Below are 19402 nucleotides of genomic sequence, written 5' to 3' on the forward strand. Positions count from 1 at the left end.
GAGCACTTGAGGATGGCTAGTGAGACTGAGAAAGTGAACTTTTAATTTTAATTAATTTAAATAATCACATGTGGCTAGTGGTTGAAGTTTTGGACAGTGCAGGTATAGACAGTATTTTATTAGACATTAATACTATCAGCAGTACATTGTGCATCTGTCCTACTCTGTCTTTTTTGTTTGTTTGTTGGGTTTTTTTAAGGGGGAGGAGGTAACTAGGTTTATTAATTTAGTAAGTTATTTTAATAGAGGTACTGGAGATTGAACCCAGGACCTCGTACATGCTAAGCATGTACTCTAACCACTGGGCTATACCCTCCCCCAATATTTTATTTACTGTAATTCACCCATTTAAAGTGTATAATTCAATCAGTAATTTTTAGTATAGTGAGAGTTATATAACCATTACAACAGTAAGTTTTAGAACATTTTCATCACCCCAAAAAGAAACCCCATAGCTATTGGCAGTGACTCCCCATTTCCCCCTTACCCTTCAGTCCTAGACACCACTAGTCTACTTTCTGTCCTGTGAATTTGCCTTTTCTGCATATTTCATCTAAATAGAATCATGCTAAATAAATAAATAAATAGAATCATGCAATATGTGATCTTCTGTGACTGGCTTCTTTCACTTAGCATAATTATTTATGAGAGTCATCTGTGTAATAGCATGTTTCAAATGTTATTCCTTTTTATCATCAAATAATAATGCATTGTGTGGACATGCCACATTTTATTTATCCATTCATCAGTTGAAGGACAAAATTATTTACACTTTCTGACTATTATGAACAATGTTGCTGTTAACATTTATGTACAAGTTTTTGTGTGGGCATATGTTTTCATTTCTCTTAAGTATATACTTAAGAATGAAATTGCTGGGTCATATGGTAACTCTAGTTTAACTTCTTGAGGAACTGCCAGGCTGTTTTGCAAAGTGGCTGCACCATTTTACATTCCCACCAGCAGTATAGTAGTCCCCACCTTATCCGCGAGAGGCACGTCCAAGATCTCCAGTGGATACCTGAAACTGCATACCAAATCCTATACACACACACACAGTTTTTTTTCCTATACAAACATACCTATGATAAAATTTAATTTATAGATTAGGTACAGTAAGAGATTAACAACTAATAATAAAATAGAACAATTGTAACAGTGTACTACAATGAAAGTTACGTGAATGATAACTGTCTCTATCAAAATATCTTATTGTACAAATTTAATGCATTTTCCATCTTAACTAAGCACTTATCATGCCCTATGACTGTAACTTTTGCAGTTTGAGGTGTGACAGTGAACCTAGTGTAAATTTCATTTTTCTTCTTCCAAGTTTCATGGGTAGAAGATTTTAGCAAATCTCAGCATATGATTTTTTTCTTTCATTATTAAGTCAGGAACTTTCACCTTTTCACTTAAAGGAAGCACTTTATGGCTTCTTTTGGCATCTCCAAATTGCCAGCATCATCACTCCTGCGCTTTGGGGCCACTATTAAGATACAGGTTACAGAAACAAAAGCACTGAGATGCCTTGACAGTTGATCTGCTATCTGAGAGGGCAGGATGTGCTGGATAAAGGGATGACACTTCCTGGTTGGGATGCATCATGCTCCTTTAAATGATGCACAATTCAAAACTTATGAATTGTTTCTTTCTGGAATTTTCCATTTAATGTTTTCAGACCTCAGTTGACCATGTGTAACTGAAACCTTGGCAAACAAAACCATGAATAAGGGGTGATGACTGTATATGAGGGTTTCAATTTCTCTGTGTCTTTGCCAACACTTGTTATTATCTGTCTTTTGATAATTGCCATCATTCTGGGAGTGAAGTGGTATCTCAGTGTGATTTTGGTTTGCAGTTCCCTGATGGCTAATGCTACTTAAGATTTGAACCTGTCGTTAAGCATTTTAATCTTCAGATATCATTGCTGCTTTCTTACTGAAACTTATTTGGTATAAATTTGAAGTTTCACATCTCCTTTTAACAGGGGACCTATTTTTAAGTTGTGAAACATGCATGTGATTGTAATCTTTGATTAAAAGAATAGTTCTCATTAGAGAAATAGTTCTGTAGTTACCCATGTGTAATTCCAGTGGGCTAGCTGAAACATATTATCTTCGTGGAGTTAGCACTATGGATGTATTTTATCAAGCCTGACATGGTAGTTTTCATATTTGTATACAATAAAAGAGTATACTCAAAAGTAGAAATACAAATATTTTGAGTGTCTTTTGGTGGGCAGGAAAGGGTTGATATTTCAGAAAATATTCTGAGAGTTAAATGATTCTTGAAGATGGTTTGAATTTGTATACCCTGGATTCTTTTCTGTCTTGATTTTCACTTGAAAAGAACATAGAATACAGTGTTTTCCTTTTTCTTACTGATTGTCCCTTTCCTTTGATACCCTTTTTCCTACTGTATTTGAAGGACATCTTTTGGGATAAGCAAGCTAAATTGATGCAGAAGTTAGAGTACAGCTTTGATGAAGCTAAGGTCATAGATTTGTAGATTTCTGTGTAGAATGCCTGTAAGGATACTTTTGATTGCAGCTAAAAGAGTTTTTCTCATTTGAGGGGAGCCCTTAAAATCAACCCAAAGCATGGTTGCCAGCATTTTGACTAGTTAATGTGTGAATGTCTGTATATTTTTACATATTTTAAAATGCATGCAGCTTATACAAAATCTTGGGGTTTTAGACTGCAGGGAACCTTTAGAAATCATCTAGTCTTAACCTCTAACTTTGTAAATGAGGAACTGAAGTCGGGAGAGGAGACATAATCTGCCTAAGAGTGTGGTTTGTTACATAGTTAATGTACAGTGAGTACTTGGACAATGTTGTATGAATAAATACATATTGAATGAGTTGATGACGGAGCTGAGAGTAGATGCCAGGTATCTTGACTCACAGCCTGATGTTTTCCCCTCCACGTTATGCCACTTTTCAGGTAGTATAGGAAGATCTTGCTAGTTGTACCTGTAGACGTCCAAGAGAAAACAAATAGATAAATAACTCAAGCTTCTCTTCTAATATTTACAGCTGAAGGCAGGTACAATCTCTACACGGCGGATGGCAAATATATCTTCAAGGAAAGAGAGTCATTTGATGGTCGAAACATTTTAAAGGTCAGTAAGAAGCAGAGTGAATTGAAAATCCTTTGGCATATGTCCTTAAAATAAGGAAGGAAAATAAGTCGTTCTCCTGGTAACAACATTTTCTCATGCTTCCCATCAGGATCATTGATTGTGAGGAATGTTTAAATGATTTTTTTTTTTGGTAGAGGAAGGTAATTAGGTTTACTTATTTATTTATTTTTTAGAGGAGGTACTGGGCAAATAATTTTTTTTTTATTGTCCTAAAAGAAAGATCTTTTTGACTTGTTAAGGCTGTCGTATCTCTTAGAGTACTTGAACTTGATGACTTAAGAAACTAGTATCCTGACTGCGTGGATCCATAGGAATAAGTTGATTTTACCCTTGTTGAGTCTTACTCTGTATTTTACCTCAGAGTAGTGAGTGTGCATTTTTTAAGTGAAAAAGAACTATTTGTCTTGTTCTAGTAGGTTTTTCTCTTCACCCACAAAGTCACCCTCCAGAGTTCCTCTATGATCTATTTTTAGTCAGGAACAGCCCATGTGCTAAAAAGTAGGTGGTCCGTTTCTGACTGTTGAGGATTGCCTTCTGAGTGTTAAATTAACCTATGAAATTGAAATAGAAAGGGTTCTTCAGGACTGCATTTACCTTTCTCCCACAGACCACATTCTGTAATACCCACAGTTGATGCCCTCTCTGTCAGTGAATGGCCATTGTACCTCCGGGCAAAGAGAAACCAGCTGACACCAAAGGAGAGGTTTTTGATTCTTCATTTTACTGGTTCTATAATGGTATAGGTCATACATTTCCAAGGCCATGGGTGTTTTTTTGGAGCTGGGAGGGAGAGTATGTAAATAATAACTTCATAAAAAAGCTCTAGGTTTAGAAATGTGTTTTCTTTTTCCTTCCCTCCTTCATCCTCTATTCCCTTATCTTGCCACTTGGCAGTTTTCTCACCAAATGCCTAATGTGACCCCATTGCCTCTAATCAATGACATCACCCTTCAGCAGCTGCAGGCTTCTCACCGCAGAGCCCCACAGGGCAATGACAGCATTCACCAACGCGGGCATTCCAGCTCCCACATTGTCGATTCCTTTTTTACTTTGATATCATTCATCTCTTTGAGTAATTTTCTTGTTTTCAAAGTAGCTATGGTAGCTTCAGTTTGAATGGCAAGTTGCTAATGAATTCAGTTGCAGTTAACTGTACTGATTTTCCCAGGCCACAACTTCAGTGTGATATGAATCTTTCTACTCCTCCAGCTCATTTCCTGGGGCTTTAAAAAATAATAGCATTAATTACTTTGCTTTTTTGTTATTGTTAATTTGATTAAGAAAAAAACTACACTGAATGGGAAAGAAATCTTTGAAATGACTCAAGCCAACTTGGTTCCTTTGAAAGTAGAGTTCAATCCCAAAAGGTACGTTGATCCATGTCTAGTGTGAGGTGCTTTGACATCTGTAAGAGGGAGGTGACAGCAGGGAGCCTGAGAAGAGGCTGTGTGAACAGTGTGGATCTCCCCCTTAATATTTAATTTCTCTCATTCTGGAAAGTCAGTTCTCCATTTAAAGATGCTTGGCTTGGAAATCTCCCTAACCACCCCAGTGATGACATGAATGTAGCTCCCTCTAGTGTTGACGAGGGCTTGCTATGCTGGTGGTACCCTTCCTGGTTCATGCCTAGTTAGTCTTAGAGCTGGGCCCAACTGAGTACTTGGAGACTGTTTAATCCAGTTCCTCATTTTTAAATTTCTTTCTTTTTTTTGGGTGGGGGGAGGTAATGAAGTTTGTTTATTTGATGGAGGTACTGGGGATTAAACCCAGAACCTCGTTCATGCTAAGCACGCACTCTACCACTGAGCTATACCCGCCTCCCCAGTTCTTCATTTTAATCTCTGAGGGTGCAAGATCCAATGTGGTTAAAGTGACTTACCAAGCGTTACTACTAGGTAGTAGCAGAGTCTGAATCAGAACAAAAAGCTTCAAAACTTACAAATTAGCATTGTTTCTACTGTCTCCCATAAAGAGGCTCAGTGTTCAGGTAGAGATCAGTACATATTTGAGATTGGGCCTATCTGTTTGAACTGTGATAATATCTACCTAGATATATATATATATATCTATATTGGGGCAGTGAGTGTGCCAGGTAGTCTAAAATAGGCTAATTAAAAGTTAGACTTTTGAATTGAATATAATACTAACACCAACAGAAATACTTACTGACTGTATACCATCAGTGAGACCATGTGCCCTGCAGATAAAACAGTCATTATGATACAGTCCCTACCTTCCAAGAGCTTCTTGTCTTTGAGAGGTACAGCCAGTTAATAGGCAGTTACAATATAAAATGATGGGGGCAAATTATGAGATGGAGGAGAAGTGCCTTTGATCATAGGTGCTTGTCACAAAGTATTCTTTGATAGAATTTCTAATATTTTATTTTTAATCATTAGTTCTAGAAAATATAAAGATAATATTTCACTTATATTCAACAAAGGAATTAACCTTTCTTTGAGAATAAAAGTAAAATGTGGCATCCACTAATTAGCTCCCGAAACACACAAGAGGTATTAACTGTATTTGTGAAGTAGCTGTAGGAGCCCACCTTTTGGAATTACCATGAATGGACAAGTCTTTCTTAATTAGAACATGAGAACTCATGGCCCCTGAAACCCTTGCGAAAAAAAGACTCAGAAAATCGATGGATTATATATATACTTTTTGTACCAGATATAATTATTATGCTTAGAAAGAAAAAAAAATCACTTTCACTAACAAGATGGGAACTGGCTTGGAGTAAACAGGAAGGTTAACTGCACTGGTTGTTAAGGAGCCCAAGCATATGTGTGCAGCATATTAACAGCCACGTAGGTCAAGGATCAGAAGTGCTGGTGATGGGAAGCAGCCTTGGAAAAAAATCAACTTCATCTGCTATTCAAAGAGAAACAAAATGAGGATGCAAGTCATTGCTCATTGCTGTAAGAATTTAATGAATAACAGCCAATTGCTATTCTACTCCATGAGGAGAATTGGTTCTTTTGGCTTGGTGTAATATTATGTGTTCTGGATGCCTTAATAAGAAGAAAAGAATCTCCAATGACTTTTGGAGGTAGAATCCACGTGTTTCTTTTGTACAGCTCTTTTGAGAGTCATTGCAGCTATAATAGACTAGTATCTGATTATTCCTAGTTAAAATATGAATTTTTCTTACCCTAAGAAGAACTTTGAAAGAACTGACAACTGAAAAATCGTTCCTTTGTGTTTTTCAAACCAGAAAAGGAACATATTTAGTTATGGCAGTTTTTCATGGAAGACTGACAGATAGCTCTGCAAGGAGAATGTATGAGTGAAGAAGACTTTGGCCAAATTAAAAGGATAGTGTCACGTCAGACAGTTTGTTTCTCACCTAAGAGACAGGAGCAAAGATGCAATTTGTTTATCTGTAACACAGTGATAAACTTGTAAATGGAGAAATCATGCTGACCTAAAGATGTACTGCAAGGAAATACCTGCTCCCTTGCTAGCTAGAAGTAGAATGGTCATTAACTGCCAGCTTCTGGAGCGAGAAGCAGTCTTAATGTCAATTTGTTTGGGGGACTTATGAAATGGCCTTATGAGGTTGAATCAGTATTCCAAGATGGTGCTCTCAGCAGATTGAACAGAGGTACAGTCTAACTGTTTAAAAGCATGGCTTCTAACTGCAAAGTGAAGAGGAGATACTAGAGCCCTAGGTTGTACCCTCCAGAGGAGATGATTTGGTACAAATAGAAGCTCAGTAAGATATTTGAGAAGAAATAGAAGATATTATAGGTCCAAAACCAAAGGACACTGTCAAAGTGCCATTTCTTTAGATACTTAAAAATTCTGGAACATATAAACCAACTAAAAAGAAGACGAGTTTGTGCCTTTTCCATTTTTATATATAACAATATTTAAATTTAGAGAAAGAGGGAATTGGCAGTATTAGACTAACTGTATTAATATTTACTGATATTTTATTTGAAATTATGTTTTAAATCTGGTTACATTGAGACTTTTCTTGAAAGATGTAAATGAGAGTAACTCAAGTGTTTCATTCATTTTTGCTTCTGTTCCATCTCTGCCCCTTAAAGTCTTTAAAAGGACAGTTAGAATGAATATATTTAAATGAGAGTTTTATTTAGTTTGCTTTACTTAGAGAAGTTTCCATAAAGGAAGCTGTTTAAAAATACATGCTATTTATTCTTTTTGGTAAAAGTGCACAAAACATATATGTACTGTTTAACAAATAATCATAAAGTGAATAGTGTAGCTACTACTAAGGTCAAAAAGCAGAACATGCCTCACATGTCCCTCCCTGGCCAACTCTTTGGTCTGTCATCCTAAGGTAACAAAGGCATGATTAAATTTTTAAATATTGTTAGTGAAGAGGCTTGTTTTCAATGATTACTTTGTTTCAGAGTATTAGAAGAATATTGAAAAGATTAATTCATTTTTATTTTTTCAAGGGAAGAGAGATGAGATTGAGAACTAGATAGTAACTTAAAAAAAGATATTAATGACTACAAAGAAAGACTAGCATTTAGAAAGTATATATTTCTAAGGAAGAAAATATTGTGTTTTTTATTATCCAGTTCATTATTAAGCCATTTTACATACTATTCTTGAAAATTACTTCTTAGTCACATGGTTCTTTAGAATTTTTTTTTTTAACTCAACTTTTTCTGAAAGCCTTCCCTTGGAAATCTATCACTACACTTGATCTTAGACAAAAGGCCGAGAAGCGATGGAAATCTGTCACTAAATGTTCCATTGCACTATTGTATCAGTATAAATAACAGCAAATTGAATGTAGAATAAAGTTGCTATCTCTCATTACTACTGTAGCTAGGTGTCCTTTTTATTACCTGATATTTCTGTGACTTGATTAATTTTAAGTACAATCACTAAGCAGATGTCACTTTCTCTTTAAGCTATTTATGCTTATACACTGTTGACACTTATTAAATTCAGTTCACTTGGACATACTAATATTTTGTAATAGCTTTTATCCATAGCACTGGAAGCAGTCACATCATTCTTGACAATCATATAAAATAGGCAGCTTGTTAGAGAAACAAATGTACAACTTTCTGAAGAATTTACTCAAAATTAAAACAAGATGTTGTGGAAAATGTTTCTGTGAGAGTCCATAGAAATAACATACACTCACACATATGTGTATTTAATTAAGGATTGGAAGGTAGAGTCAAGGAAATCTCTGGCAAAAAATGGAGAGACAGAAAATATGAGGAGAAAATCTGACAAAGAGGATCCCTGGGCAAAAATTAACTATTAGGGTTTGAAAAGGAGAATAAGACCTTGGAGTCTTGAACTTGAATGAAAGAGTCTCTGGACTAGTGGTGTTTCCAGACACTTGGCAATAGCAAAGAAAAATTCTCTCTGGAAGAAAGTTCCATCACCCCCTGCCTTAAAAATATTCTTCCAAGAAACTTTTGCCCCCCAAATAGCCAGTACACAAAGATAGCTAGGTACTTAAGAAAACCATTCTGTTTGCTTATAGCAAATAGACGTCCAGAACTCATAATGACATGAAATACTAGAATTAGCAGATTTAGGCTAAAAACAACTTTTTAAAATCAGGTAGTTGGGAACTATTGCAAAGAAAAAACCATGTAGCAGTTTTGGAAAAGAACCAAGTAGAAATGCTACAACTATAAAATGCAGTAACCAATCTCAAGAACTCAGTGGATGGATTTAGCAGCAAATTAGATATAGCTGCAGAGGGAAATAGTGAACTGGAAGTTGTCAGAAGAAATTATCCAGTATGTTGCATGGATAGAGATGAAAGGTAAAAATTACAGATGAGAGAATAAGTGACATATAGGATAGAGTGAGAAGATTGTTATACATTAATTGGAGTCCCAGAAGGAGGGGAGAGAGAGAATGGGCCAGAACTGATGAAAGACATCAATCTACAGATTAAAGAATTCAAATGAATTCCGAACAGGAGTTTTGTTGAGTGACCTTATATTGCACTTCTGTTTGTTACAAGTTGTGACTGAATCATGGACAACATTATCTAAACTACTTGGGACCCAGCACTTTTTAAACTGAATGGCCAGAGCTTGTTGGCAGTATCCACATTACAAAGAACAAAAAACAGAAATTCAGCTAAAGAACGCTTTTCTTAAAGTAGGTTATTAAAAAAAAGAAGGATAAAAGGTATCCAGAAATTCTCTTACTATTTTTGTAACTTTTCAGTAAGTCTGGAAGTATGTCAACATAAAAAAATTGTTTAATTAAAAAAATATAAAAGAAAAGACAGACATGCACGTGGGAGGGTAATAGGACACTAACCATTTGTTATGGTTGTGGGTTTTGTTATTTTTTTCAATAACCACCTTCCAGAAAAGTTTGTTGAAGTCTTGCCTGTGTTTTGTTCCAGTGTTTAGAATAGATACAACTTTTATCAATTCCCAATCTTAACCACAAAATTTGGGCCATTTGATTTCAAAGGAAATAAGAATTTACTGTAATGAACAACTTCCTGATGAGGCTGTTTTATATTCAAGCAAGCTACTAATAAGGTAGCTGCATCTTTCACTAGAATGTTTTTGTTTTGTTTTGTTTTGTTTTGTTTTGTTTTGTTTTGTTTTGTTTTGTTTAAAGAATGAGTCCATTTCTCTGTAAAGCCATTCTTCCTACCAGGATCCCTTTCAAACTGTTTCCTATTTAATTCCATGAAACCTATCTCTCACCTCTTACCATTATACTGAAACATCATTGTAAAAAGTCACAGATACCCCTTGTTTAGTCAGTGCCTTGACCTACTTTTATTTTTTCCCTAGTAACCACATTGAGCGTTTTAAGCCCATTTCTCCTTCAAATGTTCTTGTCTCTTGGCTTCAGTGGCAGTTGGCTTTCCTGGTTCTTTTTCCCTGCTTCTGTATCTACTTTTTTCTTTTTTAAAAATTCACTGCCTGATATAGCCACTTCTTAAGGATTTGTCCTTATCTGTCTTTTTCTTTCACTGCAGTCTTATTCTATCCAAATCCTACTTATTCTTCAAAGTCTGATACAGGTGTTAACTCCTCCACAGTGATGAAAACTCCACAGTGGTGAGGACTGTCCCAAGTCGATGGTGTGCTTCCGCCTCTCCATACCTCCCCTCCTCTCCTTACTTTGTGCAGAGATGGGTCACGTGCCCCTCACCGCTTAGTGGTATCTCTTGCACTTGGCAGACACTTGGGAAGCTTTTCTGGATTGGCTCGCTAAAACTGTTTCCTTTAGAAATCAGATTTTGGAAGAGGAGAAGAAAAAAAAGACTTTGTTTGCCCTAGGGGATATTTTTTGCCCTGTACTTGAGATTGTAAACTCTCAGAGCAGGAGCTGGCAAGCTCTTTTCTAAAGACCAAATTTGGCCTGTCACCTGTGTGTGTGGCCCTCTGACTGCTTTTGCACTATCGAAGTTAGGTAGTTGTGACAGACACCGCATGGCCACCTGACCCTTTATGGGAAAAGTTTGCTGACCCCTGTCTTAAAGAGTAGTGTTTAGTTTAATTTTCTCTTATTTCACCCAGTGCAGCTTCCTGCTTTATGGCTAGATATGATGCTCATATTTATTAGACCCTAGAGATGTATTGGTTATGTCATAGACGTAACTAATGTCATGTCATTAACAGCAGTCAGTCCTATTGAATTTCTGCTTACAGAACTCTTTTCTAGCAAATGTTTACTTCATTTTAAAAATAAGTTTACTGAATTCAAGAGAGCCTCAAGTCAAATATACCTGTAGCTTATACCTCACAGTCCTCCATTAGTATGTGAAGCTCATTTTGCAATTAAATTTGATTGCAACTTTATTACTTCACATAGCAAGGTACAGCTGATAAGGATAATAATGAACTTGAATTTACACTTAAATTCCTTTTATTTAAAAATACATCCAAAACTAATTTTGTGTTTCTGTGTTGTGTGCTCTCGTTAACTTGAAACATGAACAGTGATTTTTTTTTTTGCATTTTCATTTATGCCTTATTACAGAATGTATTAATTAAAAAGTATTGAATGAAAGATAAAGACCAGTGAGCTTGTGGGTAATCATTCTAATTTTATAATTAGTATGAATATCAGAAAAGTGTGGCATTTAGGGAGGAACCTGTGACAAGACATCTTGCCAAAATATGGCCACTGTTGCTCTGCACTGTTAGTGATAAAATATGGCTCCACCTCCATTCCTGATGATTATAAAATAAGACTTGTGTAAATGGGAGATGCAAGAAATCATTAGGGGCTTTTCATATTTTGCTAGTAATAGAAATAATGTATTATATGTTAAAAAATGTGAAAGACTTCTGACAGGTGATTGGGCAGTTTCTTACAGCATCAGATATATAAAGAAAAATGTAGTTTGCTTCAATTTGGTTTTGTACATTCTTGTTTTAGATTATTGGGTTGGGCTTGGGGGCAGAGGAATGATTCAAATCCAAGCAGTATTCACCAAAACTTATCCTCTGAATTTGTTTTATGTGTCACTTTGCCTGGAAAGTAAAGTCTTAAAACACTAATGAGGGCAACCTAAGATGTGACTGTCAGTGAGGCAAAATCATCATTAAAATGAAACCGGAAAACCTACTTGGCTGATTTTTAACAGAGCTAACAATCCTAAAAGATGCACCTTCTCTGGTCTGTTGCTGTCTCTTCATGCAAGATGTTTTTGCCTCCCTTCACCCTCTTTTGAGTTTATGTTTATTGGTTCTTCATCTTTGCAGTGGTACTGGAGTACTTAATGCGTTGTCTTGGCTCAGGTAGGGAATGATGGGTTTGGAAGGGTCTAACCTACACAATGACAAGAAATGGGTCGTGATTTGGCACAGACAATGAGAGTAAAAGGAATTAAGAGATTAAAATTACTTTCCTTAAAATTACTTCTAGTTCTTATCAGGATGAAAAGTAAATATTGAATACCTACAAAATATAAAACACTAAGCTACACATTGGTGTCTTTGTTGGGGGGATGGGGTGGGGGTAAATAGTCATTGTTTAGTCCCTCTAATCCCATTCCTTTGAACTTTTTGAACAGGGTACCTGTTCCTATTGTGGGAAATATTTATCTTTTTATGTATTTATTGCTAGGGGTCTAGTGTATCATTTTCGGTGTAGTTCACAAAGGAAGTGAATTGGGTTATGATTCCCTTGGGTTCATTGTGGTTTTTTTAAATTGCGATAAAATATACATAAGATTTACCATTTTAACCAACTAAGTGTGTAATTCAATGGCATTAATAAGCACATTCACGTTGTTGTATAACCATCACCACCATCCATCTCCACGACTTCTTCATCATCCCAAATTGGAACTCTGTACCCATCAAACAATAACTCTTCATTCCCTCCTCCCCTCTGCCCTTGGCAACCATTATTCTGCTTTCTGTCTCTGTGAATTTGGCTCCTATATGTACGTCATATAAGTGGAATTATACAATGTTTGTCTTTGTTTCTGGCTTATTTCAATTACATAATGTTTCCAGGTTTCATCCATGTTGTAGCCCGTATCAGGATTTAGTTTCTTTTTAAGACTGAATAATATTCCACTGTATGTATATATTCCATTGCGGTTTTTTAGCTACAGTGTAAACATACCAGTAGCCGAAAATAAATCTGTACCCAGAGATGGTGACAGGGCACTGTCTTCTTTTGAGACAGCGTATTGTTTAGAGATCAGACCAAATTAAACCATGTTAGGTTGTTAGGTGGCTTGGTGCCAACAGTGTCTAAGTGTTATTCCAAATATTAGAGGACACTGTGGAAAGTGATAAAAGAAATGAGAGTGAAGTTCACAGTGCCATGAAACTGTGGTGACTTCTTAAGAAATAATGTCCTGATTCCCATATCACAGTGGTGAATCAATTTTAGAATTAGTGCTCACATGTGAACATTATTATTACAAAATAAAAGTTAGAAAAACAGGATGTAAGTCAATCAGAATGCCAATTCAAAGTTTATTCTCCCAGCTGTAGGTTAAAACATTGGTACCAGTTTTTTGAATTGTAGAGGTCTTGCAGCTCCCTCTTCTAAGGCCTTTTGCTTATTTGACATTTAGCCCACACCTTTGCAGAGGGTAAGGGGGCCATCTGGACTGGACTATAGACAAGTCAGTGTGTGTCATAATAGATAAGGGCTCCCGCGGTGCTACTGAGGCAGGTTTCCTATGGTCCTGACGGAGGACAAAGTACTTCACATCTCATTGTCTAATAAGATCAGATGTCTTAGTTGAAACTCCAAGATAACATGTGGCAGCCTCTCATCTTCCAAGGAAGCATTTCAAACCCAGCTATTTTTCTTGTAAAGAAATTTTCTTTATGCGTGTGTATACTCTGATGTTGCCAAGGGGCATCTCATTTGCTCTTCAGCTTCTGGTTGCTGTTCTCCTGCTGGAAAAGCGGGAATGGAGACGGCTGCGCCGTTTGACCTTGTTTTCTCCCTTCTTGCTTTGTGCCCGGCCTCCCTAAAGTCACTTGCCTGGAGACCCCCAGGCTGAGCAGAAATCATCCCTGCTGCTGACCCCAGTGCTCCCGTTCAGGGATTCCTTTCTGCTGACTTGACACTTCATTTCTCACCTGTGATACAAAGATCAAACACTTACCTTCTGCTATTGTTTGAAGGACAGTTGTGAATAATCTCTGAGGGAAGATGACCAAACTGAAAGTAGGAGTGGTAACAGATGTGAATGAGCATTAAGCAGCCTTCTTCTGAAGGAAAGAATTTATCTGCAGAAGCATTATTAGTCCTGAGAGGGCACCTGCCTTTCTTAGGGCATTGAAGAGTCCCTGCTTGCCAGCAGCCACCTGGGGCAGTTTTGTCCTGTTGAAGCAGTAATATCCATGCCTCAAGGCAGGGCTTGCTCTGGAAGAGATTTTGCAGCAAACTAAACTCCCAGCGGCCCATCACTGATGCTAATTCTGCATGCTGCTGTGGAAACCGGCCAGCTGGGCAGAGCATGCTGCTGTGTGCCAAGATGAAGTCTGGCTTCTTCAGCCGTGTCAGTACGGCCTCTTCTCTCTTCCTGCCTCCTACCTCCACCTCACATTTTTTTCTTGCTACCTTTTAAAATTGAAAGGCTCTGCAGGGAGGGGAAGTCCCTTGGCATTCTGAGTATTGAGGTGCTCAGCAGAATGCCTGGCATCCTGTTTGTATATAGCGGTTTTAATTCACTCTCTAGTAGGTCATTTGGCCTTACCACCAGAATCTTAAACTTGATAATCTTTATGTCAGCAGTGAGGTGCAGGCCAGACATCCAAAAGTGCAACCCTGAGTAATTATTTGAAGGAAATTTTAAAGCCTTCATTCCCTGGCTGTTTGTCTGGCTTCTTTCTGCCTGGCTCCTCCTTAGGTCAAGCCGATAACATCGCTTATGCTTGCTGCAGCCAAGACAGGCAGGTGGTTTGGGAGAACAGAATCAATGAGGGAAGTTCACGTTCCCATTCTGTGCAAGGAGCCTGATAATGTTCCTTTGCTATTTCAGTCAGTGGAGGTGGGATTTGGGCTCTGGCTACATGCAAGCTTTTTGGTACTGCTTTAACAGAGATGTGCAAAGCAGGAGTGACATCTTGATAGGTAGAGAAATCATAGCTCACTGCTTTACATCCTTCTTGCTGCTTTCCTTTTAGAGACAACTGATGATAAGAATTACTCCTCCCACAGACTGGCCTTGACTTGCTTCTTGGATCTGAGGTGCCCCCAGCCTTCTGGAAGTACATTATGTCCTCTTTTTATTGGCTATTATTAGCTATTATTGGCTCTCTCACCACTGATCCCTGCAGTTTGAGGTTTCAAATTGAATGTGATCTCAGGCAGAGTTAGGGCTGTGTTTGGAGATGTCTCTAGGATAGTAACCACCTAACAACTACATTGCCTTTTATTCTGAAGTAGATGTTTCTATTCTGGTCTTTAAAAATATTATAGTCCTATGAGACCAGATGATGACTGCAGAGACTGGTAGCTATCAGAGTTTCTAGTAGACCTTTTCTTTTTTCTTTTAAGGAAGCTGCTTTTTGTCCTTTAATGATGCATTGGAGGTTACAGTCAGTGAGCAACAGCTATTAATAGAGCTCAAAATTCCATCTTATAATTTATCTTCCTGTGACTGCTGAGTATCCTGTAAGGTATTGTCCCTGTTTAAGAATGGAGAAATTGAGGAAGAGAGTTTGCCCTAAGGACTGTTTTAACCTCTTTTCTTCAATAGAAAAGAAGTTTCTATCTTTGGTTTCCAGATGAAGTGTGTGTGTTTGTGTAGAGTGACATGGCCTGCCTTGGTGTGACTAGGCCCCATTTTGTTCTTTTGTGATGATGTTTAGAAAGAATCCATGTGAGTGCAGCCTATATGAATTTTTTTAAGTAGATGGAAGGTATTTTTGACCTCTGGATGCATTGGATCTCCATTTTCCTTCTGTCTCTTCGTATCTCCCACATTTGCTCTCTTTAGGAGTAATCGCTCAGGTAGCCAGAAGAAAATGCAAGGTAGAAGAGGGCTTGAGAATTTGAATTGCCTGCTACCTTGGCAGAAACTCAATCTTTTTTGGGGGGGAGGGGTGGGGAATTTTAACAAGCGGAACTTATCTGTGGTGGGGAAAAAACTTACTTGTGATCGTAATTCTAAGATTAGTAATATGACATGAAGAGCTGTGATGTTTTTCAGATCTATTATATTTTTAGTCTGGTGTCCGTATCTTTCTGTTTACTACCTAAAGTCTTATCAATCTTGTACCTAGAGGCCAATTTCAGAAGAATGCTTTGAAATATGCCGTTATTTGTTTGTTGTAATTAGGATCTTCCAAGGGCTGTGATTATAGTTTTTCACATTACTTGTTTCTCTTTCTTGGCCACAAAACCAAGTGAACCCTTACTTTGCTGTCTGATTGCATTTGCATAGCCCAAGGATGGAACTTCTTCCCCACTTGGCATTTTTGGTACAGATTTGTTATTCAGATTGTGAGGCACATGCACCCTGCCTTGTGGACAAGGCCTTATACCAACCTGTGTTCTATGCCTGGTCCCAGGAACTTTTTTTTTTTTTTTTAACTTTTTTTTTAATTGAAGTATAATCAGTTATAATGTGTCAATTTCTGGTGTTCAGCATAGTGTCCCAGTCATGAATATATATGCATATATTTGCTTTCATATTCTTTTTCATTAAAAGTTATAAGATATTGAATATAGTTCCCTTTGCTATACAGAAGAAATTTGTTTTTTATCTATTTTTATATATAGTGGTTAACATTTGCAATCTCAAAGCAGAAACTCTTAATCTTATATCACAATGTTAGTGGTCCTAGTCTGTCTCTGTTTCTTGTCTTTTAAATGGAGATAATAAAGCTGAGCTCTGGTTTATATCACGGCAATTTTCTGAAGGGTTATTAATGAGCTGAGCTTTGTGAGATACTTTTAGATCCTGAGATGAAAGGTGTTTTTTAGCCTCAGCAAGGCTTCCTGTGAGAGTGCCTTCCCAAAGAACTCAGAGTGCCTGTCAGACTTTCTTCCATTCATCCTCATACCATCTCTGGTAGGGAGGTGGGCGGGTGAGCATTATTATTAAGTACAAAATAGTGTTATTATTGTTACTATCATCTGTAAACAGGGGGTAATTGTGAGAAATAGAAGTTTGTAAAACAGATTATTGAAGAAAAACACTGGGAAAACTTCAAAGTAGTGTGTATTTGCTATTCCTGTTTACTTTAGATTTCAAAAGTCTAATTGCCATACGGGAAAACAATAGAAAGCATCCTTTCTTGGGCGGTGGTGGGGAACAGGACCCACTGCATCCTTCTAAATACTTGCATTAATTGAGCACCAGTACTTATTTTCAGTTGCATCAGATTATGTTCTAAGGGTTAGTTTAACTCATGTATACCAGGGATGACTGTAAATTTCATAGGACTTACATTTTTAAAAAATTGAAGTTGATTTTCAATAGTTTCAGGTATACAGCAGAATGATTCAATATTTTTATAGATTATACTCCATTTAAAGTTATTCCAAAATAATGGCTAAAATTCTCCATGCTGTATGATATGTTCTTGTTGCTTATCTATTTTATACATGGTATTTTGTGTCTCTTACTCCCATACCCCTGTCTTGTCCCTCCTCCCTTCCTTCTCCTCACTGGTATCTACTAGTTTATTTTCTATACCTGTGAATCTGTTTCCCTTTTACTTTATACATTCATCTTATTTTTTAGGTTTTACATATAAGTGATAACATACGGTATTTGTCTTTTACTGTCTGACTTATTTCACTAAGCATAATACTCTAGATTCAGCCACATTGTTGCAAATGACATAATGCCATTCTTTTTTTATGGCAGAGTAATATTCCTCTATGTGTATATGTGTGTGTACATACACCATCTTCTTTATCCATTCATCTGTTGATAAATAGTTAGTTTGCTTCCATATCTTGGCTATTATGTAAATAGTGCTGCTGTGAATATCAAGGTGTATGTATCTTCTTGAATTAGTGTTTTTGATTTTTTTTGGATATATACCCAGAAGTGGAAAAGCTGGATCTTATGGTAGTTTTAATTTTAGTTTTTTGAGGAACCTCCATTTTGTTTTCCATAGTGGCTGCACCAGTTTATATTGTCACCAGCAGTATACAAAGATTCCCTTTTCTCCACACTCTCACCAACATTTTTTTTCCTTTTTTTTTTTAATTGAAGTATAGTTGATTTACAATGTTGTGTTCACCAACGTTTTTTACTTGTAGACCTTTTGACGATAGCCATTCTGACAGGCGTGAGGATGTATCTCATTGTTTTGATTTGCATGTCTCTGATGATTAGCAGTGTTGAAAATCTTTGCATGTGCCTTTTAGCTATCTGTATGTCTTCTTCAGAAAAATGTCTATTGAGGTCTTGTGCCCATTTTTTAATTGAATTGTTTGATTTTTTTTATATTGAGTTATATAAACTGTATATATATTTAGGATATTAACCCCATGTCAGTCATATCATTTGCACATATTTTCTTCCATTCATAGGTTGTCTTTTCATTTTGTCAGTGGCTTCCTTTGCTGTGCAAAAGCTTTTAAATTTAAGTGGATCCTATTTGTTTATTTTTGCTTTTATTTCTTTTATCAGGACTTACCATATTTTGAATTGTTATGTTGGACTTCACAACTACATTTCCTCTTTTTGACAAGTAGTTCACTGAGGCCACCCAGCACAAGAAATAGATTTTCTTAAAGGAGAGATCTTTGAAAAGAGTGACCACTACTTTGTCTAAGATTGAAGAACAAGAAGGAGTCTTATTTGGGAAGCCAAATGGACAGGGATCCCCAGCACATTAGTCCTTATGCTGTTGAAGATTGGCCGCTCATTCAGTTTTGTAGCTTGAGGTCACAGATATGAGAAGGTTCCCCTCCACCCTCCTCCCCACCTCTATCTGAGATGTTCAGGCTCATCCTTGCACCCTAGTCACATGTGGAGTTATATCTGGTCTTTTAGGGTTGTGTCAAAGGACCTGGGAGGAAGGAGTAGAAGGTCTGAAATGAATGCAAGGAAAAATGACCAGGTTAAGAATAGCCCTTAACTCTTGCTGTTTGTTTTCTTCCAGTGTGTACTACAACACTGCCAGAAATCAATAGTCCCTCCTGGTTCTCCCCAGGAAACAACTGTGTACAAACTAAATGGTCATGTGAGGAGAGGACAGCAGGATGGTTGGATCTGTGTCTTGAGATTCTGTCAGGGAAGCTTTGGTTTTGACCAGAAACCTTTCATCTTGATGGTCCATGTTTGTCTCTGTACTTGGTGATAGGAAAAGTTTGTTTAACTTTCTGAAGATAACTGTAATCAATGAAGGACAGCAGCTATACGCGTAACAGTTTTCAAATGTCATGCTTATACTTGAGTTTAAAATTTTCTTCTTAAATCGTCCAAGTCTACATATTACCTACAAGTGATATCACAAATATTGGCAGTCTTAAATTCTATTTTTATTTCCTTATCAAATATTTGTAGTTTTGTGCAGCTGTTCATTGTTTTGTTCCTTTACAGCAAGCTTTGATAAATGCTGGGTTCCAACACAACAGGGCTCTATGTGTGCGTGTCAGAGAAAGAAATGTTTTTGGTAAGAAAGTGGGTTAGGTTTCAAAATCCCCAAGGGAGTTGTTATAAAACAACAGTGAGGAGAAAAAAATCTCAACACGACTTAAATACCTTGCCATGGTTCTTTTTTAATTTAAATTTTTCCTGTGAGCTCTTTTATTTTCTAAACAATGGACCACTTTGCTCTTCTTAAACTACTTTAGGCTATAAAGAGCAACCAGGTTT

General features: G+C 36.9%; 1 protein-coding gene across 5 annotated transcripts in view; it reads left to right on the plus strand.

Moving 5' to 3' along the window:
* ASCC1 (activating signal cointegrator 1 complex subunit 1) overlaps positions 1 to 19402 on the plus strand; it is an 87770-nt gene that overhangs the window by 55813 nt on the left and 12555 nt on the right. For all 5 annotated transcript variants that reach the window (XR_004316061.1, XM_006181150.3, XM_032470188.1 and 2 more), the window contains exon 9: positions 3041 to 3126. Coding sequence is in view for 4 of the 5 variants with exons in the window: in XM_006181150.3 (XP_006181212.1) it covers positions 3041 to 3126 (86 nt within the window). In the remaining variant the exon portion in view is untranslated. The remainder of the gene's footprint in view (positions 1 to 3040; positions 3127 to 19402) is intronic.

This window comes from Camelus ferus, chromosome 29 (genome assembly GCF_009834535.1).
Source record: "Camelus ferus isolate YT-003-E chromosome 29, BCGSAC_Cfer_1.0, whole genome shotgun sequence".
Classification (NCBI taxonomy): domain Eukaryota; kingdom Metazoa; phylum Chordata; class Mammalia; order Artiodactyla; family Camelidae; genus Camelus; species Camelus ferus.